A 23,450-nucleotide genomic window follows, 5' to 3' on the forward strand; every position below is an offset into this window, starting at 1 on the left:
CCACAAGTCTACAAAAAAAGACTTGACGAGATAACAAAAGAGATGGAGGAAACCCAGGAGTTCCTGATGCAGAACAAACTACAAAAACTCGCGAAGGACATCAAGAAATTCAGCCAAGAAAAGATGCACCCCTATATTAAAGAGGACTTTGTCTATACAGAAACCTACTCGGATAACGAATCGACTGGGAAAAATTCATCAAACAATTCCTTCAGCAGCGCTGATGACCCGAACCCGAACAGGGGTCAAAACAACTCCCGTTACCAACGGCCGAGAAGAGGCAACAGGTGGCAACGTCCTTACCACCCGACCTACAATATGCCGTATTACCAACCATTTGTTCCACACTATGGGGGGTGGGTAGACCCTTTCCACCAAGGAATGCAAGGGATGCAACAAATGCCCCAATTAATGGACCAGCAGATGTCGGGCCAACACAACCAACCACCACAGGAACAACAGCCTTTTTTATCCAGAGGCCGCTCCCAGCCCCGAGGAAAAAGAAAGTCACTGACCTGGCAAGACCAGCAAAGGAACGTCCAAACCCGGAGCATGGCAGCAGCGCAACCATCAACCAGCAAGAACACTCACTAATTGTGAACCTATCGGAGGTAGAACTTACAAGTGATCAGATATCAGTCCTAAACAAGGGACTGGGATTTGTCCCTACTCCGAAAATAGACACTTTTAAAATCAAAAGTGAACTGGCAGAATTTTGCAGAACTTTGAAGCTCAAGGCCTTTTTCTCCAACTCAACTACAAAACAACCCGAGGGAGATACTACTCTCCGAAAGAAATCTACTTTCAACCCTCCTCCATCCTGCGTACCGCCGGAACTACAAGCTTTTGAGCAAGCTCTTCTGAAGGGCATAGACAATCTGGACACTACAGGCATAAAAGCCTTCCAAAATCTAACTAAGACAGAACGCCTAGCAATGGAAGATCTCAGCAAAAATGAAAACCTGGTGATAAAACCTGCGGATAAGGGGGGAGGCACAGTGATTCTTTCACAAGCAGGATACCACCAACAATGCCTCGCCCTCCTCTCCGATACCAGATTCTACCAGCGAATTCTAATGGATCCCACCGAAAGACTGCAGAATACGATATCAATCATGGTGTATGAGGCTGAAACTAAAGGATGGGTCTCGAAAAAAGAGGCGGATTTTCTAATGGTCAGGGAACCAGTCACTCCCTACTTCTATTCGCTCCCCAAGACCCATAAGAACAGAACACCACCTCCGGGACGCCCGATAGTGTCTGGAATCGGTTCTGTATTAGAACCTTTGTCCAAATTCGCAGATGAATTTTTGAAACCTCTGGTTCAGAAAACAAGCTCATACCTAAGAGACACAAAGGATCTATTGATACAAATCGAAAACATGCCTTTCAACTCGGACACAATGCTTCTAGTGGGCCTGGATGTGGAATCCCTTTTCACCAGCTTGCCCCAAGATGCCACCCTACAGATGCTAGAGGATGTTCTATACTCAGCAACGTGGCAGTACAACACACCTAGGCACTTCATCCTGGAATGTTGCAAACTGGCTCTAAAGGAGAACTTTTTCAGGTACAACGACCAACTGTACCTCCAATGCCATGGTACCTCCATGGGCAGCGCCTTCGCGCCGTCGGTGGCAGGACTATATGTCAGCCATTTCGAAACTGAACTGGTATTCAATGTAACCAACACTTTCTCTTCCAGTATCATATACTGGAAGAGATACATCGATGATATTTTCCTAATATGGAATACCAATCAAGACCTGTCAGAATTTATGATATGGCTTAACTCTTTGGACCCCTGGTTGAAATTCACATACACGTCCAGCAATAGCCACCTTGATTTTTTGGATTTAACCATCTTTAATGACAACAGTATCCTGCAAACAAAAACTTTCACTAAGCCAACTGCGAAAAATAGCTTGCTGTCCCACAAGAGCCACCATCCAAAACCACTAAGAGACAATTTGCCTTTCAGCCAATTCCTCCGATTAAAAAGGAACTGCAGCAAAAATTGCGATTATCAAATTCAAGCAGCGGAATTGAGTAATAAATTGAAAATGAGAGATTACACTGAGAAAACCATCAAAAAATGCAAGAAGAGGGCTGATAACCAACCCCGAGAATGTCTCCTGCAAACTTACCCAAAAGAACCAGTGAAAGACTTAACCACGTGTGTGACTACCTACAATCCAGCAACATATGCTGTTCAAAAACTAATCAAGAAGAACTGGCACATAGTCAACACGGGCAAATTCGACTGGCCAAGACCGAGATTCGCGAATAAGAGGACTAAGAACCTAAAAGACACCCTTGTACATACACGCCCCAGGCTGCGAATTGCGGCCCCGGTAACCATCAGCGTGAATATGACACCGCTCTCAGGACACTTCCCATGTGGAACATGCACAGCCTGCAAGACAACAACAGCAACAAAAAGTCTACAATTGGGAGAGGACTTCGTATGGACGCAAAAACAGTTCACAAACTGTAATTCCTCCCATGTCATTTACATGATCCAGTGCCCGTGTCTAAAGAAATACATCGGGATGACCTGCCGCAAGGTTAAACTCAGGATAGGAGAACACAGGAGCAACATTAAGCTGAAAAAGAATACCACCAAGCTATGTGCCCACTTCACTGAAAGTAACCACACGCATGAAGAAATGCAATGGACAGTAATAGAAATGCTGACCAATAGAGCTGGTAATGCAGAAAAAATCCTGCATGAGAAGGAGCAAAGATGGGTGGACCGCCTCCGTACATATGATTCCGGGTTGAATGACCATGTGGCCTGGCATCACTTTGCAAGGTGAAATTATGAATTTCCAAAACATTCTTCCTTGCCTCCCAAAAAAAGTCAATTCATGATTAAAACTATGATCTGAACAGTACACTGTATATTGTACACATTAATACAATGGTCCCCAACCGGCCTGTAACTACAAGGGTTTTGAATCACATCACGCTTTTATTATATTTCCTATAATTTGAGGCGCAATACCCTTCGAATAACAGAAACTGTAATCCCCTCGTCAATGCGCCAGTAACCATGACGACGTCGGGCTGCCTTCACTACGAGGGGCCGATTTCCTTTAAAAAGAAACTACAACCCGGCTCCCAGCACTCCGGGGGCAGAGTCAGCACAAGGCAGGAGGAAGGACTCCATGCGGGTAATGGCGATGTGATATTTCTCCGTCCTCTCTACCTGGGTAAGCATCATAATCTAATCTATCCTGACAGTGGTCCCTGTCTCCGCTTCAGCTCTGTGGCGACTGAAGGTACCCCTGTAGGAAGTAGAAGTTGTAACTACAACAGGTAAGAATCCACACAATCCCGCAATAGCCGGTTTGTTTGTTTTTTCAATCTTTCCGGAGCGCTGTGTCTGATCTAATAATGTAAATAATGGATATAGCGCAAGTTTAGCCCTAATGAGAACCAGAACAACATCTATTGGTTTCCAGAGAAAAGACTCAATTGAAAGTTTAATAATGTTGAATATGAACTGTTCGGCACTATAAATATAACAACGTTACGAGGCTGAGATAGCACTTTGATTACTAGTGATATTCCAGTTGAGCCACAAAATTGATCAGCGCCTGCACACAAAAACGTAATTGCATCTATAACGACAGCCACTTTTCCTTCATCAGTGTTCACGAGCGATTTACAGTGGAAAGTAATTATTTCCCGTAATTTTTAACGCTCTCCGCCATGAAAATAACTTTCATGTTCTGCACTAGTGTAATTATTATCACTTTATGTTGTTACTGCACCACACCCCCCCCCCCCCCTTTTAGGATCTACTATACCACAGCTAATCATAGCCTTTTATGTATATTCTTCCATAGATCGAGAAGAATACCATACTCATATCAATGTATAGAGTTGTGGGAATACCGCACAATTCGTGTGAGTAGCTTTATATGTGTTTGTTCGTACCTACCCTTTGTAAGTCCTGACGAAAGCTCTACAGACCGCCTGGCCCAATAGAGCTGAAACATGTCGACAATATTACCTGAGTAATACCATACAGTCCCGTAACTTGGCCTACTAATGAGTATTCGCAATTTTTAATTAATGAAAGCTTGCCCAAATATTAAATTTTTCGTGGGCAATCCTTTTCATTTTTATCCTATCCTTTTGGGAAAAATCCTTTTGTCTCTGGACACTGCACTCGAGACTGGAGGTGCCTCTGGATGAGGCTAGCAGTACACACCAAGAGGAAAAACCCGATGATAACTGCATGAATGACAGTGTGGGGCGGATGAAGCAAATATACCGCTAACCTAACTATACACTGACTTCTCTGAGGGTTTCCTTACCTTGCACTGAACCAAAAGTCAAACAGTGTAACAAGTGTCCAATTTTGTTGATTGCTACTGAATATTTTCGGGGAAAGAAACGGACACTGTTAATTCCTCATCCCTCCCAGTTGATTAATTGCATAACTTAACAGTAGAACATGTACTTTTAAATTTGACATGTCCCGGTAATGACAAACAACTAAATTCATTTTGCACTGGGGTGAGGCCAACTCCTCTGATAGGCTAGCATTGGGAATTCCTTAAATCACTTTTAAGCTGTAATTCATGATTAGAAAAGAGTAGCTGCATCATGTTTTATATCTTTGAAGTGGTAAAGATAAATACACTCCAAATAAGACCTCATACAAAGGCTGGTTCAACTGGGTTATACACTACAGAGGTGTGGACAACATTGCACACCAGAGCTCACCCTGGAGACCAGCAACCAGAGGGATGTGGAAATCACTCGACACATACCTAGACTTTTACGAACCCCCATGAAACCATCTCTTCCCGGGGACACACCATCTGACCCACCCCCCATGTGCAGTAAAGTGAACGTAACTAAGCGCAACTACCATGGCCCTACGGGTCGGTAGGTGGGCTGACTTGTCTCCCAATCTCGCTACAAGCAAGCCAGTGGTGTGGCAGTTTTGTCAGGCGTTTATAAGTCTCATTACTATAGAGCCTCTCTTGTGTCCTCCTTTCTCTCCTGCTTCTTTCTATTACCCTTTTTCTTGTTTACAGTAAGTCACGCCAGGGGGGTTAGCTAGGCAAATATTTCGAAGTGCCTTTAAACACTGTTGTACAAACTACGTATGGCTACCCTTGTAACAGAAATGCTAATGTCTTTACTTATAAAATTAATAAACAACTTTAAAAAAAAAAAAAAGAACTGCAACATTTAGAAACTGGACATTTCTCTGCACCTACTGCTCTGTGTTCTCGACAGCATGTCTCCAATACACATCTGGGGTTGGACAAAAGCTACACTTTGTGCATTCCCTCTACACAGCCACAGCACAGGAGGGTTAGGTTTGTCTGAGTGCCCATCTACATACATCTGCATTCCGATGGCCTTGCCTGGGCAGAATGTAAAAGAGGGGCTAACACTTCACATGAATAGGTAATGTTCTTTCCCCACACAAAGGACTCATTACCCTTTACAGATAGTCTGTCAGACAGCACTGGTTTGAAAGGGATGTTTGTGCAGTTCAGAGAGCTGCTTTGAAGTCACCTCTACACTAAGGTCACTTTTGGGTATATGCAGTGGGTCTCTGACCCCCTAAAGTCAGACACTACATGACTTGTAACTAAAGCTCAGCCAGATGAACTGCTGTGCTCCTTAAATGACTCAACTGGACTGCTGATATGGGAGGCCGGTTTTCTGTTTGTTGCCCTGCTGCTCACTGACTGCTGAAGGAGAGCTGGACTCTGCCTTCACACCAAATGATCTCCAAGAGCTTGTTGACTTGAGTTCTGTTGCTTGAGACTCAGGGATATCAAAGTCTCCCTGCTCTTCTGCCTGGCTCACTGTAAGTAGCCCAGATACTTGCAACATAGATTTTGACACATCTCCTGTCTGCATATAACAGAACCAGCGCATCGACCAGGATGGGGGAATAAAATCGGCTCATACCTTCGGAACCAATGCTTTGCTTCCCGAGATTGACACATCAGACAGCATGTTGCCACCACTGCAGCTTGGTAAGATCGAAGCATCCCCTCAACTGGCAGAATCTGGTGCATCGCTCAACGCCTCTCAACTATGGCACCTGTCTTCAGAACTGATGCATCACTTTCAATGCGTGGGTAAGAGCAGCGCATCCTGCACCTGCAGGCCTCGACGTCGACACATTTTGCTGTTTGCTACCAGGAAAGGTACTTTGTTCACCGGGGCCTGCATGGGTCCTGTAGCCAGCCAGTGCTCCATCGCAGTTTGTCCGAGCATTAACTTTGCCCCGGTACATGATTCTAAGCGCATTACTGCAGTTATTCCTTTAGAGTTCAATAACTCAACATTTATACATTATATTTTTTTCGTTTTGGTCTTGTTTTTTTCAGAATATAATAATCTATTTTTCTGAACCAGTGGGGTGTCTTTTTGTGGTGTATTCATTGTGTTACTGAGTGAGTGTGTTGCACAAATACTCTACACATTGTCTCTTTAGATAAGCCTGACTCCTCTGTGCCAGGGGGTGACCATATGTTATCTTTTAGTGTGCATCTAGCTTACCCTGACTAGAGTGATGGTTCCTGTCTGGCCTTGATCCATATCTCAGCCAACCAGGAATCCCAATTCTAACAGTAACATAAATAGTTAAAATGCACTACTAGATATAAATGCAACTTAAGTGCCCTGTAATATACCAGGTTGACCCTTACCTTGGATGACATGGACGTATCATCAAAGGATACCTTGGTTGTAGACATGTAGGTGTCTGTTACTGTGATGTCTTCCAGCTCGGTGCTGAAGTGGTCAGGGCTTCCTCCATTTGATGACTCCTTGATCACGCTGTAAGTCATGGCCACGCTATAGCTGGCAGGTTTCTCAGAACGTTTCTGTGTACATTTGCAAAGTTTCCTGAAAGCTGCTCTGAATTTCTGGGACATTAGATTGTAAATGACAGGGTTGATGGCACTATTCAAATATATGCAAATTCTGCAGAATAATAGGAACCAATTTTCATGGTAAGGCTTTGCAAGAAAGGAATTCACTACTACTAGTGTCCTGTAGGGCATCCAAAGAAACGCAAACAGAATTACCACCACTGCCAACATCTTGGTAACCTACAGGAAAGAAAATAAATATTTACTGAAAGTTCTGAAAGAAAAAAATGAAAGCAGGCAAATAATGAAAGCATGGGATTTCTTGATACTGTGCATCTCCTGCTACATTCTAAACATTATGTACTTCAATTGCTTCAATACATTAAAAATGATGGTCTATTTTTAGCAACTGATCATCTAGAAGTTATTTCTATGCCATCATGTCGTAAGGACAGAGTGTAGGGAATATCTTACAGGGTAAAGTCCTCAGATGTCTGAATGTGTTCTTTGATCCAGTACTATCATCGAAAAGAGTGCACCACCAACTGTAGTGTGTATTTCTGTCAGTACAAGAGGACAATTGTAACACCATATCCTCTTTGGGGAATCCATTCAAACGTATCTGTTTCACCCCTGATCGGGTGCTAATATTCAACTGTTGTTAATTGTTGACGGTGTTAGCACTAACAAACATCGCTCATAGGATTCTCCGAACTCAATTAACACAAGATAACATAACATAAAATTAGATATCATAACATAACATAAAACTAAACATGCAAGACCTTAGTGCCTGCCTTTCGCTGCAGGCAAAACTCAGAATAACCCTCAAACATTGATGTTTCATTCTTTAGAAATGTTGGCAATAGGGCAGCTAATTGAGATAATATAGCTGTTTTCACTGTGGATTAGCTGGATAATTCTTTGGCTTGTCCCTGACATCTACACCACTACCCCATCAACTAAATATAGAAACATGGGGAATGTACCTTACAGAGTAGAAGAACGGTATCAAAGAACATCCTTACCAATCACAAGCTTGTGAAACAGCACCGAGGCCCAAATTTACTAAGCCCTTGATGTTTCCTTGTTCCACGCAAGGCAACACCAGTCAGCACGAGGCCTTAAGTCGAATTCACTAAGCCACGCAAAGTCACCTTGCATGGCCCTGTTTGGCTTGGTAAATCTAAAGTAATGCAAGGCAGCGCAAATTGCTGCCTTAGGTACTATGCACTGGCAAATCATTCCATGGGTGGAGAGTGGGCATTCTCACGCATCCACCCATGGAGTTTGACGTATTCTCAAACCTACTAAGGGTAGTAAACCTGGGAAGGCATCAAAATACTACGCTATCCCAACAGAGGCTTAATGAGGATAAATATGTTTATTTCTCCTTCTTATTTCCTCTTTCTAAGTGTACTACATACAGTCACACGCATAGAAAGAGGAAAATGCCCTAGAATATTGTTTTTGTGCAGGAAGAAGTCCCTTCCTGCACAAAAACAATCGAATCTGCAAAGCAGACACTCTTGCACTATGGTGAAAGGGTGCCTGTGCAGGTGCGAGGCAGCACACAGTGCACCAGCGCAGAGAGAGAGCAGGAATATACCAAATATTAGTAAATATGGCACATTCCTGCTCTCTCCATTTGAAGCAGTGCAGTAAGGTGTCTTTCTTCGTTGTGTCAAATCTTCGTAAATCTGGCCTCTGGTGTTAAGAAAGAAATGGAAAAGTTACCCAGGCATGGATTAAAGATTCATATAGAGGTAGATGATAATATCAAATGTGCTTATTCTTGTCAGATGTGGTAAAGCGCAAATGAGATGAATTGCACCTACTAAAATTATCACTAACATGTTTAAGTAGGGTGGAGGTAATTATGTCGATGGTGACGTTGTTGTCAACAATCCAACTGATGCCTGATTCCCGGAAAGTTGGTGAATTTTACATAACTCTGATACTCTAACCCAGCATTTAGGAATTTCCACTAATCCGAGCATACAGTAATATGATGCTATTAGTACGTCATTACAGTCACACAGCAGGAATGTCGAAGGAGCTTTACAACTAAAACTAGTCGTAAATCTGAAACATTGCAGAAAGACAATACCATTTATATTAACATTTGCCTAACCATGCCTACTGTTTCTCCAAAGAAGGGTTCTGCTTTTAACCTGTTTGCTGCTACCGCGATTTCGCGGTAGTGCGGAACTTCCGCAAAACGGGCGGGGCTGCGTCAGCCGTTGGATGGGCGCAGCACTACGAAGGTAGTGCTCGCAACGTCCAACGGCTGACGGCAGCACTTGAGGGGTTAATATACTAATATAGTCTGCTTTTTTTAGCCTGATTCACATTAGAGTGTTAATAGAGATTTGGTCCTAAAAGCTCCAGTTCTAGAATTGCGGATTCAGTTGCATTGAAGGCTGAGTTAGCGTCATGAAAGACGGCTGGCAAAGGTTAGCAGTTTCACAAAAACATAAAATTAGCGTGGTTTGAAAATAGCGTAGTTAACATGCTGGGAACAATCTCATGCAACTCCATACGCACGCTGTGGAGAACAGATACGTAGTCAATGACTATGAATCCCCGCTTTCAGAATATGACATACGAGTACCCTGACAGGCCAAAATTCCACTCTTCCACAGGCATTGTTAGATTTTACACCAGGTGTGTCTCATCTAAATATAATAATACAAAAGATCATGAAGTAGACAAGGGGACATATATGGATGTTAACGTGCATAGATAGACGTGAAAAGCCCTGTGGGTCTTCACAATTCACTTTGGAGCTCCAAGACCTAAAAGGGGGTAAGAAAGGGCCTCTGAAAAATCCCCCATGGAGGAGAACCATGCTGCACTATGCCTCGTGTGATGATCCCAGCAATCCTGTTTCCAAAGGTGGAATAGTCCATAGTATGAAATGGGGAGGATAGACTGCATACGATCAAAGCAGTGCCTTTACTGGTCCAAACATCTAGTTTCCAGGTACTTGAGATTTCAAAAGCTACAGCAAAGGTAGATAGCTAATTTATTTTATTTCATTTATAGAGGGCATGAATCACCCCAACCGTGGTATATCCACGCTGTAACAGCCTAGACAACCAAAACGGGAAGGATCAGAACAGTGAGATTTTTTTTTTATATAATTCTTTTTATTCATTGAAAACAAGAAAAACCAAGGGCAGGAGCCTTACATCACGGAACAAACGACAATTATACAATCAAATAGAACAGAATAGACGGATGACCCCCGAGGCAAAAGCTGAGCCATGGATTTTAACTGGCGTGCGGCCGTATAATATACAGGAGATATGAAGTTCAGTTCAACCAGCGCCGATCACAAACCCCACCACCCAAAGGAACAGAATTGTAATGAGCAGGGCAATTTCGAGTGGCAGGAGAGCGTAACACAGTAGAGCAGTGAACTAAACAACGACTGCAACTAGCACGCAACAATAAAACGCAACACATTGTAGAGGTCAGTGTAAACAATATCATCCCCAGGACCCGTCTACCCACCAAACAGGATTACCCATCAGGAAGGCCCCTAATATCAGGATATTAACAGGATATTAAACATAGAAACAAAAACATAAACAATACAAAGAACCCCTTCCCCCCACCCTGCAAACCTGCATATGGCTGTCGCCTAACCCCAACTAGCAGTGTGCCTGGGATGTATGACGGTACCACGCGTACTTTTACAACGCGTACCGTTACAACGCTACTTTTACCACGCAAGTCGTTACCACGACTTGCGTGGAGGGGCGCTGGATAGTAAATTTTTTAATTTACTATTCCAACTCCAGTTCCCGTGGACTCTAGGGAAGGAGTTGGATAGTAAATTAAACTATTTACTATCCTGGAGCGCCCCCCAGCGCAAGTCGTGGTAACGACTTGCGTGGTAAAAGTAGCGTGGTAACAGTACCGCGTTGTAAAAAATGCGTGCTAACCGCTGTATACCGTGTGCCTGTCGCCCCATCTAACTAAATACTAAATATAGAAAAGTGGAGGAGGACATCTTCATATAGGCTCCCGGTCTCCCCTGCCCCCCTGCCAGAAACAAGCAACCCCTGTAGTAGAACCAAGAAGCAATTAGGAAACCCAGACAGAACGAAACAGGGGAAGTTGTAAACACTGCCCAGCCTCCCGTAAGCATAATGGTAGCAAATCCCACTTCCATTGAGGCCATGATATCAAACCCAGTCAATCAGTCTCATCCTTGGCCCTTCCGATCTATCATGGGAACCCCTTCCGGTCGAACCACTGCAACCACAGGAGAATCGAAGTGCGAAAAGAGTTCAAAAAAGTTCAGTCTGGAACGAATCAAAAATGTTGAGTCTTTGAGAACCCCATCCGCACAGAAGATCTCCCGCACCGACATTAAATCCCAACAATGTTTCCTCCGCGACCGTAATGAAACTGCCAGGGAGGGAAAAGATGTTGTTTCAAACCGAGAACAATCACCAACCGGAGTCTCCGGGAATGAAGCACCGATTAGTTCTCCCACAGTCGGCAGCGATGTTAGGTGTAGCGATCCTTTTGAAGCGCCAAGCCCGCAATTATTCACCAGCACACTAACCAAGGGCTTCAATACTTCTTGTTGCTCGGGGCCCTCATCCTCCGTTAAGATGGGTCATCGTGGGGATCTTGCAATGGAGCAGAGTCCGGTCTCACACGCCCTGTCTCAAATGTACCCGCAATCATTTTGTGGACAATGGCTTCCACATGCGAGTGAAGTGCCCCGATGGTGGCCAGTATGGTCCTCAGTGACGGCTCACACTCCGTCTAACCCTTCTCTTCTCGCTCGATATCGAACATGGTCACTTTCCCCAGAGAGCCGGGTCTCTCCGGGGGAACAGGCAAGAGCAGAACGGACGGCAGCGGAGGGCGACTTATCGTTTACCACGGCAGCGATCTGTACTCTGCTACCGCGAGCGAAGACCCCGGCCCATCGAACACCGGTGGGGGGCAAACCGGGTCTCCGGGACAGGGACCTCCGCCCACAGCCTCAGTTGTGCCTTTTCACCACTCCTTCGTTGTTAACCAGCCCAAATGACTGCCAGCACAATCGGGCAAAGACAAACTCCACAGCGATAGACCGGACCCTGCCTGAGTCCCACGGCCGATGTTGTTCAACTGTAACCCGCATGGCCAGTACTCGAGGCCCCGGCTCACAAGCTGGGCTAGGCCGAGAACTAAAACATGGCGTAACTCAGTCAATCAAACCGGTAAAATTCTCGGGAGTGCACCATCAGACTGTACATCGGTTCATCCACACGGAGGTCGGGCGTAAACGCAGGATATATGACAGGATCATCTGGCAGGAGACGGAGTTCGGCGGAGCCAGGAGCCTAAGTGGCCATCTTGTTTGCTAGCGTAGCTCCTCCCCCAGAACAGTGAGATTTTTAACCATTTTCTGAAAGATAGGTAGTTAATGCAGAGACATAGGTGGATGGACAGTTGGTTCCAAAATAATGGTGCCAAATAGGAGTAGGATGTCCCACCCTAACCTAGCCTGTTTTATGCGGGGAATGAGAAGGAGATCCTTGGACCCTGAGCAAAGGGTCCTGGAGGGAGTGTATCTGACCAGCTTGTCCGTCATATACCTTGGCCCTATATTGTTTAGGGATTTATAGAACATACATCAAATCTTGCATGTAATCCTTTTGTGGGTGGGTAGCCAGTGTAGTAAGTAAAGCTGTTCTGGGGGGGGGGTTACTCACTAATTGGACTGTCGTGTTCTGGACAACTTGCAATCTGTTTAAGGAAGATTCCTGGGCTGAGATCAACAGTGAATTGCAGTAGTCCAGAAGGCTTAAGACCAATGCTTGTATCAGGGTTTTTCGTGTGGATAATGGGAGTAGAGGGAAGACTCTGCGAGGAAGGCTTAATATATGGAAGCAGGCCCTAGTGGTTGAGGTAGCAAACTCCTCCAAGCTTAACTTCTGGTCAATTTGGACCCCTAGGTTCTTTACCACTTGTTTTGGGAACGGGGCCGGGCCCAGTTCTCCTGACCACCAGTTGGGTGACCACCTTGTTACTGCTTCTTTGAATAACATAATTTATGTTTTCTCAGCATTCAACTGAAGGAAGTTGTTACTCATCCAATCAGTGCTGGTTTTCATGCCCTCCGAGAAGGTAGTCTGAATGCTTGTGTTATGTTTGTCGAAAGAGAGAAGCAGTTGTGTGTTGTCGGCATAGGAATTTGGTATGAACCCTAAATTTCTCAGTAGGTTCGCAAGCAGTGTAACATAAATGTTAAATAAGATAGGGCTTAAACATGAGCCCTGGGATACACCCTTAGAAACGTTGGTGGTCTGTGATCTGAAAGGGCCAAGGTTGATGGTTTGAGTTCTCTCAGCCAGAAAGTTAGTCAACCATTTTAGTGCATTCCCCTGGACGCCTATGTCTCTGAGTCTACCTAGTAAGATCTAGTGATAGATGGTATTGGATGCTGCAGACAGGTCAAGCAGTATAAGAAGCATTGCCTGACCATTGTCTGCTAGCCTTGGGATGTTGTCTGTGACTGTCACCAATGGCAATTCCGTACTGTGTCTAGGTCGGATTCCTGATTGTGAGGGGTCGAGGCAGTTGGAGGATTCAAAGAATCCAGATAGGTGTTTGTTACAACAAATCGTTTTTACAAATATAGGAAAACTGCACACCACACACATCTGTAGCCCAATCAATTGTTTTGGAGAAGCTGGCAGTGGTGTAAAGGAGGGCATACGGAGAGTCAGTGTTTGAACAGAGATAGATAGAAAAGGGTAGAGATGTGGCAAAGCAGGGGAAGGTGGCTTTGTTTTGGCAATTGCTCACCTCAAAATCAGCTAGTGAGGCTAATGTGGTGAGAGAAGGCGAGGGCCATTTCCCATCAGGGATAAAACAAGCCCTGGGTTTACCATTACGATGTGACACCTACAGACAATATATTTTAAACCAAAAAAGGAGCATATTTCAGCACTAAACCATATGGGCTACTGAATTTATATGATACAATTTCTGTATGGTTTTGCTAGTAGGAACCTCAGTGAGATACCAATTAGTATTGTTTTTCTAAGAGAAAATTGATCTTCTGCTAAGGCTAGCTTTTTCACAGTCGAAGTTACTAGTCATTGCATTGGTTATTAAATCAATGCTAACATAAAACACGAAAAAAGCCAAGTCGTCAACAAGCTCCTCTACCCGGCATAACTTGCTGCCACAACACAACAGAGGCAAACATATAGAGGAAAGGCCCTAATACCAGTTACATATTCTGGGTCAATCAGCAGTAGATTAATATTAAATTGTATTTATTAATTAGCGGAACGGACATAGTGAGACTTACATAAGATCAACTGACCAATCTGAAGGTATTTGACATTTCAAAATGTACAGACAGTTCTGTTTTCTGTCCATATATTACCATGCTATTTCCAATAAATGTAATAGTGCTTCAGGCATGGGATGTTGCCAGTGAAATACAACTAGACACCAGATGCTCGTAAGAAAATATCTTGTGTTCCTTGGGAAATATATTCTCAAGAATAAGGTAATGCATCTCATATTACCTAATATCCTTTGAAAATGGATTGTCTATTCACTATCACATGGGCTGATATGAGTGATACTGGGATCTAAAGAAAGTCTTTAATAAATTCAGTACGCTGGGGCGGTAGTTTGTCAGCAAGACCTAGCCCAGCTGAAATTCTTTCATGACAAGCTAATTTATGCCCCATGCAATGGTGTCTTTGTTGGCCAACTGAAGATTTGAGACAGCAAATTAATTTAACAGCATGTCTAGGGGCAAGGAATAAACAAAAGAGACAAAAAACAACAAAAATGCTGCCAACTATCTTTAGAGGGGGAGGATAATTATTGTTCTAATCTAGACTATGTGTAATTAAATGAAGCATCAGATTCTAATTTGAAATATGATTGGGTTCAACAACAAAACGTTAGTAGGTTCTCCTGATTCATTGATCAATTCCAAGCTGTGCAAGTAGTAAAGTATGAGAAAACACTAAAAGAGTAAACGTATATAAGGTTTCACATGTTGTAAGCTGTAGGTCTACATAGATCCAAACCTGCTTTTCAGTCAATCTGTCTCAGCAGAGGTACTATATGAGGCAACTCAGAATGATTCAGCTTTTAGAGGCTTTTTTTAGTTTAGGTTGTGACGTGGCCCTAAACTAGATAACTTTAAGGAAGTGTGTTCTACTTGTTAAAACTCTCAGTTTTTATGTTTTTGACCTACCTGTGTCGCATGGGAAACCCTAATGGATGTTCTCCTAATGTACTGTTCTATGCAGGTGGCGTTGAGCTGCACACTTCAGTGCCCACATTTTAAAGTAAGGTTTGCTGTTGTGAACAACTGGGCACAGGGAATTCTGACCAACTGGAGTGTGACTCATGTGCAATTGTAAAGGCTAAGCAAAAAAAAGTTGCCTTATTCATCCTGATAACTGTGCACAGAGGTTTCCTCATCTAAATTGTCATAATTCTTTTGGGAAATAAAAGCAACTTCACCATTCCTTTTGGCTAATGCAAGAAAGTGCTTTGATATTTGGGGTTGATTGAGGTTCACCGCAAGTAGTAAAGGCATTAGCTTGCTAGGTCCAGCTAAATGTTTAAGGGCCATATGTGGGTATGGCAATACCGGTAGGTAACGGTAAAATTCGGTAAATCTCACCGTTACCAACCGGTATTTAAGGATTTGAGATGTAGGAGGCAGGTTTCAAGGATTTGGTAATGTACCGAATCGGTAATTTAAGGAATCGGTAAATTACCGAATTCTTAAAATTCCGATTCGGTAAATTACTGAATCCTGAAACCTATGTAGGAGGCACTCAAGCGAGTGCATTTTTGCATTCAGGATTCGTTATATACCACCAACTATAAGTTGGTGGTAAATACCGAATACCTTTAAAAAAGCATTTTTTTGCTTTTTTGTCAGTGCCATGTGGCAGAAGGGCATGTATGTGTGCCACATGTGCACACACGCACGATTCAGGGGTGCAACAGGGTGTCAATGTGACAACCTGCCACCCTTGGATATGTTCTCCCTATTACCGATTCGGTATTTACCGAATCGGTAATAGTGAATGGCTTCCCATTCATTCCTATGGGCCTCCTTTAAATCGGTAAATACTGATTACCTACATATGGCCCTAAGTCATTTTAAAATGTGTTCAACCCCTAGTAGCTATAGCACGGAGCAGACAAACTTAACTTAGAGAAAATGTGTAAAGCATTTAGAAAAGTACCACAACAGTTGAAACGTCAAACATACAACACAATAAAAATCCCACTCCAATTTATAAAAATAGAGTTAAATATATTGAATAAAATGACATCAAAATTACACCACAAATTCAGTAAGAGTCACTGATGATATGCCTTTTCAAAGTCAAAATAGTACCAAGAAGCACAAAGCACCAATGGTAGTCAATGGTCAGGGTAGACTGAATGTAGGTCTGATTTGAGGTAAGCGTGACCGAGATTGAGTCAGATACACTAACCAGGTTTGGCCCAGTTGGAGGCATTACCTTGGTACTTAGTTTTTTAATCTGGAAGTCAAACTCCTTCAGCGGGGCAAGGCAGCAAGTGAGGAAGTTCTCATGAAGTCAGATAGGTGTTAAACAAGGTAGTGCTGAAACTGCTTGTTTTTGTGGGAAAAGCTCTTCTGGGATAAAAATTCTAATTTGATGCCTAGGGAGGTCCTATGGCAGGTAGGATACTTTTGGCACCTAAGTCTGGGTAAGAGTTATACCTTCGGGCTCTTTTATGGAGCTCGGAATCCTTCAGCAAGGAAAGGTTACGGCTAACTACAGTGTTGAGTTCTGCAAAGCTGGATATCTTCTCGGTGAGGGATCACTGAGTCACATTTGGTGCTGCATATAAACTCAGAGCAAGAGAAACCTAATTTCTTAGTCCAGTGAAGTTGCGCCTTTGGAAAATAGTTTGGGTTGGTTTGTTCCTGTCCTCCTGAGTCCCAAAAAAAGTCTCAGGTTTTCAGGAGTGGTAGGAGAAATCCAGATAGACATAAACAATTGTATCAGGACCTCATGAACCGCACTTGGGAGTCAAAATGCACTCCAGCAAAGACTACCAATAGGGTCAGATCAGGTCCAGTTGCTAATGGTCAGCTGGGAACTTCAGGAAAAGGCCTATTGCAGCTTTTGGTAGCTCTGTAGAGCTCCTTTGGAGTCCACGTCTTTGCCCTAGGTACATGGTGAGCAGATCCAGTCCTTCAGGGCTCCTGTCATGTCACAGAAGGTTGATTTGGTCCTTGTTTGTTCTTCCACAGGTCCACAGAGTATTCTGAATAAGGTGCCTGGGGATGCAACATTTATGCCTCACACTAGCTAGAGGGTGGGGTGACTCCTATAACCTCTCTAACTTATAGGGTAAAAGATTCCAGGGGTAACCTTCCCCAATTTTGCAGGGGTTCTTGTGTTTCCTACTGCAAACAATCATACAGTGCATCTCACTCTCAAAATCCAAGAAACCCTTCTTCCCTTGTGCAGGGCCTGTGTGCCCATCCAGATGTGTGGTCAGGGAAATGAGCAGAGCTCTCCGCCTTAGCCTCTTAAAGCCAGTACTGGTGCAGGTTTCCTCTGGGTTTGATGGTTGACTGAGAGGGAGGACAAAAGCTGCCACCAAAATGTAGGAGGATTGAAAGAATAACCTGCATCACCACATTTTGCCCGCACTCATCAAAATTGTGAAATTGTTTCAAAAACACTGAAATATGCGAAGAACTAAAGACCTCACTCTTTGATCTGCCTTTGTATTCATATGAATTGGGCTTCAAGATTATCTAATTCATGTGTACAAACCGCTGAAAAAAGACACATTTGTCAATATCTTTTGGAGCCTTCCTGCTAATAATGGCAACAACAAGCATGGCAACTGTGATGCTTGTGATATCATCTCTAACACAATCTCTTTTTTACATAAATATCAACTTGAAATATATAGCTAAACCTTGCAAAAATCAAGACTTTGCAAGCCAACACAGACGCTTATTAAGAAGTAAAGTCACCAAAGGGCTCTTGACTGAAATATTTTGCAATAGGCTAACCACGATGAGAATAATATCTACTGGGATGTTTTTTGATATTGTCAAAAATGCGGCAACAGGAGGAAACTTCCAAGTACTACTATGCAGACCCATGTGCAAATGGAAATATTGCTGCAGCTTAATAGAAGAAGGATCAAATGCCCTTGAAGAAAGGAATTCCATTCTTCAAAATCTAATATTTTGCATATTATCAATAATTAGAATTATAGTTGCTCACTATACCTCAGTTAATTGTTAACTTGATGCCTATTTTCACTTGTAAATTGCATATCTCCTTCATTAGTCAGTTGCCCATGTTAAATTCTATACTCTAATTGTTGTTAACTACTCTCCCCCTCCAACCATTATCATAATTGTTTCCTCAACATTTTGGCAGGTTGTTATCTGCTCAACTAAACAAAAGGTCTTTTAATTTATTTGTATTTTTAATGCTCAACAGAGCGTACCCAACTTCAGAGCTAGGCAGAGAAACACCATCATTTATTGGGGTTTCACACTGCTGCGCTCAATGATGCGCCCGAGTGAATCAGTCATGGATTGCACTGCTGCTTTTTTTTTATAGCTTCCCCTCTCTTTATCCATGCCAGTAGCTCTCATTTGATAACTTCCCTGTGATTTTTAATTATACCGATGTTGCATGTTCATAAATTATTTGGACTAATCTTTTTGAATCTTTTTAGCTAGCACAGATCACTTTATAAATATATTTAGAATCATAGATGGGTAACAGTAAGTTATGGGGATGTTTTTCACCAAGAGGTTCAGTGTGACAAAAAAAAGACAAGAGGGAAGCTCCAGTTGTTTATGATCTTGTGGAAGTGGAAAGTTTTTATTTAAGTTTAGCCTCATGTTAATATAGAAATGTGCTTTAACGTTATCAGAGAAAATGCTTGTCAATTTAGTGGTTAGAGAAAATTTATTTTTATTAAACATGCCACATGGAAAATTAGCTTTATTTTTGCAGAAGGCTCCCATTTCTATAACTCTTTCACCACTAGGTCTCAAAATATTCTTAATCTTTTCTATCCCTTTCATAAATACATGGTTTTCTTTAAATGCTGATATAACATATTTGTGAAATGTGCTGTTTGCTGCAATATGCATTCCTTTTCACTTCACACCATATTATTTCATCATCTTATTTAGTTTTCTCTGATACATGATTCTAATGAACAATTATGCTAATGAAGAAAATATGCTGGCTATGGCTTTGATTTCTATGATCTAACAAGGACATGCTAGATATTAATGTTTCATTTCATAGAGCAGACCATTGTTACACAATGGGACACTGGCCAGCTAACAGAGTAGGCTTGTTGAAGGTTCTCATGAGAACGTTCCTAGACAAAATTTTACAACATTTTGAAGTCGCGCTCAAATAACAACATGTCAAATCAAGGAAGAAGACAACCAGCCATGAGAAGATCATTTCCCATTGGCCAAGATTGATTCAACTTTTCGAGTATGCAACATGTTTTGTGCTTTTCTATATAGTACGTGTTCCTAGCTAGGGAGATATGTCATTCTATGCACACCTTCCCTGCCATGCCCCTTAGCACTTTACTGTGCTACTTTTGCCCAAGATTGCTGTAAGCTACTGCCTACTGTGATTTCTCTTTTTTGCCTTACCCTTTGTAAGGAGACGTTTTATCTTTATGCTGATCATAGCTAGAGCTGTGATTATTTCGTTCTACCAATTTTAACAGTTGTTACGGTAGCTGTTGCGAACTCGCTGAGCTTCCAGAACTACTTTTTATAGGGAGGTCGACCCTTCATAGCTATTAGTCTTTTGCTAAATTTATATGCTCTTTTCCAAAGGAACTCGTTATGGATTCTCGTGAAGATAATTAGGTCCTTTCGATTTTTATAGGGACTAATTCCTTTATGGAACACACTGATATTTTATATGCTCTGCCTAATAGCAATTTCTTTTATATATTTCTGTAAACAGACTTATCTGACTAACCAGAATAAAAGAACATAAAATACAAACTTATCTCTTAATTGAGAAATAAAGCTTTTGAAACTTAATCAAACCTCTCATCATTAATTGCACATTACACTCTGTAAGTTGATGATTACTTTTTAAATGTATTCAGTTTGCACTCCATTCTAACATGGTGGCTGTTAGAGGGCCCGAGGTGAGCTGGCTTCCTGCTGCGGAAACACAGGAACACAAAAGTTTCCAGGAGAGTCTCAGCGAGGCTTTGTGTGTGTGCTTTTTGCAGCCTGAGACCCTCGTAAGGTGTGCCCTGTGATCGTGGGCATCTGTAGTCCAAGCAAGGATCAGCGACGCTGTGTGCTTTTTGCGGCCTGAACACTTTGTGAGGATTGTCCAGTGATCGTGTGCAGTGGAATCCAAGTGAGTCTCATCGATGCTGTGTGAGTTTGCTTTGTGCCGTGTGAGACCTTTGTGAGGATTGACTTGTTATTGTGCACACCCTAAATCCAAGTGAGTCTCATCGACGCTGTGTGCGTGTGCTTTGTGCAGCGTGGGACCTTCTTGAAGATTGCCTTGTTATCGTACACCCGGAGGTAAAGTGAGTCTCAGCGACGCTGTGCGCGTGATCTTCATGCAGCCTGAGACCTTTGTGTGGAGTGCCCAGTGATCGTGCACCCGAAGGTCAAAGGAGTCTCAGCGACTCTGTGTGCGTGTGCCCGGCAGCCTGAGATCTTCGTAGCAGGAGCCGCAGACCAGAGCCCTCATTGCCAATTCTCAACGATTGCATCAGAGGCCCAAGCCGCTGGATGAGGAGAGGAGAGTGACTTTGTGCCCCCAGGTAACATGTGTCTACTCCTAGGGCGGGGTGCAGGCTCGAAGGGAGATGTTCTCATGCTCTCTCTCATTCCAGCAGTGCGAGCCTCTGCCATGGCTCGTATCGCGGTTGTATTGCCAAGGGAGTGGCAGTACCGGGGCCGGTGAGCGGAGCTGCACTTTTTGATACACCATACCCGTGTAGGGGGCAACTGTTGACAGAGGCTGACTGCGAGTCAGAAGAAGTGGCGGAGAGACCGCCTAAGGCACTGTGATCGGTGCCAGAGTGTATTACGCATTATCTGATTCCTGCATAATGGAGTACCTGATTAGTGTATTACGCATTGCATTATTTCTGCATAACGAACCACCTGATTAGTGTATGAAGCATGGCATTATTCCTGCATAACGAACTACTTGATTGTCAGATGACGCATTGCATTGTTTCTGCATAACGAACTACCTGATTAGCATATTACGCATTGCATTATTCCTGCATAACGGAATACCTGATTAGTGTATTGCGCATTGCCTTATTTCTGCATAACGACGTACCTGGTGGTTGTATTACGCATTGCATTATTTTTACATTGCAAAAGGGCCTGATTCTAGCATTACAAACTGCATAACACAGTATTAGGATTACAGTGAATGTTTAGAAGAGCTCATTAATATTGCCAGAACTTACAAGGGCTGGCTGGCCTAACAACTGGCAAGGAGAAATAGTACACATACTTGTTAGAACTGGCTATTTCTGGTAGGCTAAGGCTGACGCCAAAGCCAGGCAGAAACCACCATTCTAGTCAGGGCAAGGGAGTCACACGCCAAGATAACCCCTGCTCACCCCCTTGGTAGCTTGGCACGAGCAGTAAGGCTAAGCTCGGAGGTAATGTGTAAAGCATTTGCGCCAGCACACAACAGCAACAACATCCTAGGCACACCACAAAAGGAACTCCACACAAGGTTATATAAAAATAACTTCTGTATTGTCAAAACACATCAGATAGAAATCACACATGTACATTGTGCCAACTGGCACGGGCAATATTCACAAGGGATTATGTACAAGACAGGGCTACATGGGCCACTGTCAGAATCAACACTTTTAGAAATTGCACTTTGTAGATCATAGAAAATAGGATATAAAATCACTGCAACACAAATTAGCAAGTATAGCACACAACCAGTAACTACTGGTAACAGGTAAGTACCACCTACGTAACCCGAACCACCTTAGTAGAATGTCACGCAGGGGACCAGGACCTCACTAGGACCACCTGTACTGGAAAGAACAACCACCTAAGAATAAAATACATTTAGGGGTATAAGCAAGAACACATTACACATGATGCATCAAAACACATTCAGAGGTGTAAGGAAAGAAAACACATGATGCATAAAACTACATTCAGCGGTGTGATAACAAGGCACATGATGCATCAAAAACACATTCAGAGGTGCAAGGACAAGGAAGACACATGATGCATAAAAACATTCAGAGGTGCCAGAACACAACTCAATAGCGCAAAAACACATGATGCCTAAAAACATTCAGAGGTGCAGGAATAAAACATGAGGCATGAAAACACATTCAGAGGTGCAATAAAACCACATAATTGCGCAAAACTTACATAAGCCACTACCTGTGGCAGTCCCTAGGCCAACTGGCCTTGTTGGGGCTAGGACGCCCTGTGTCCCAATGTCAGGGGCCTAAACGTGGCAGCTGGCACTACGTGCTGCGTAGCTGTAGCAGGCCTGGCACCACTGTGCCATCTCTGTCCCACACAGGGACTCTCTCTCTTGTGCCTAAACGGTGCAGCTGCCCACTAATTGCTGGGCAGCTGAGAGTCATCAAAACTGCGACAGGGCCCTCACTGGCCCTCTGAAAGAAAGACTGTGCACAAGGCTGGAGCCGGCGGTTGGCGCGAGACTTTCTTAGCAAAAACGGAAGTCCCGCCCGCCGTCAGGCAATAACATCGCCTGACTTCCTGTTTGCCGGCGTCCTCAATCCCGGTGCTGCGGCGGTGATTTAAACAGCGGACAATGAGGGGTGGGCACCCTCGTGGAATAAAATAAAAGCAGATACGGGGTGGGCACCCGTTAATTAATTAAATAAACGGGGTGGCACCCTTAAAATAAAATATAACGCGAATCGGGCGCAATGCAGGGTAGGCACCTGCTAATCCAAAGTAGAGCACCAAAGACTCACTCGGGGGCACAAAGGGCAGGAGCGCTTCCCTCCTAGGGAAAACAACAGCGCTCTGCCAAGAAATTAGAAATAAAGCGCTCTCAAGGCACTGGGGGCATAGATAGCACCAACAGCCCCCCAGAGATGACCCCTACAGCATGAAGGGTCCCAGCCACACAGGACAGGGCTTCCAGGGCAAAGCAAAGTCCCCCATATTACCAGGACAGGCAGAGGGGTCCCCAAGAGTCCTCCATGGCATCCAGGGGCTGGGCAGGGCCCAGGGAGGCAAGCCTTCCCCCGAGCCCAAGCAGCAGCACGCCCCTGGCCGGATTCAAGTTAGAAACAAGAACATTTTGGAAGGGGACACAGACCCTTTTTATACAGAGAAATCCTTTGTCTAGCAGGGTGCAGGCAGTGTGAGAACCAGCTAGAACTGGTTATAGGGAACTCCTTTCAGTGTGAGGGGCAGAGGCGACAGCCGCCCAGCGGGAGGTGGAGCCAGCATTGTGGCAGGCAGGCACAGCCCTATTCACTCCCAGGTGCTATCTCCTCCCACTTCCCTAGTTGCAGATGCAG

At 43.7% G+C, this 23,450-nt stretch overlaps 1 protein-coding gene across 1 annotated transcript in view; it reads right to left on the bottom strand.

Moving 5' to 3' along the window:
- The window catches only part of TRHR (thyrotropin releasing hormone receptor), a 743,391-nt gene that overhangs the window by 272,407 nt on the left and 447,534 nt on the right, over positions 1 to 23,450 (bottom strand). Inside the window, exon 2 of the mRNA XM_078685571.1 lies at positions 6,696 to 7,100. Within this exon, the coding sequence (XP_078541697.1) occupies positions 6,696 to 7,100 (405 nt within the window). The remainder of the gene's footprint in view (positions 1 to 6,695; positions 7,101 to 23,450) is intronic.

This window comes from Lissotriton helveticus, chromosome 4_1 (genome assembly GCF_964261635.1).
Source record: "Lissotriton helveticus chromosome 4_1, aLisHel1.1, whole genome shotgun sequence".
Classification (NCBI taxonomy): Eukaryota; Metazoa; Chordata; class Amphibia; order Caudata; family Salamandridae; genus Lissotriton; species Lissotriton helveticus.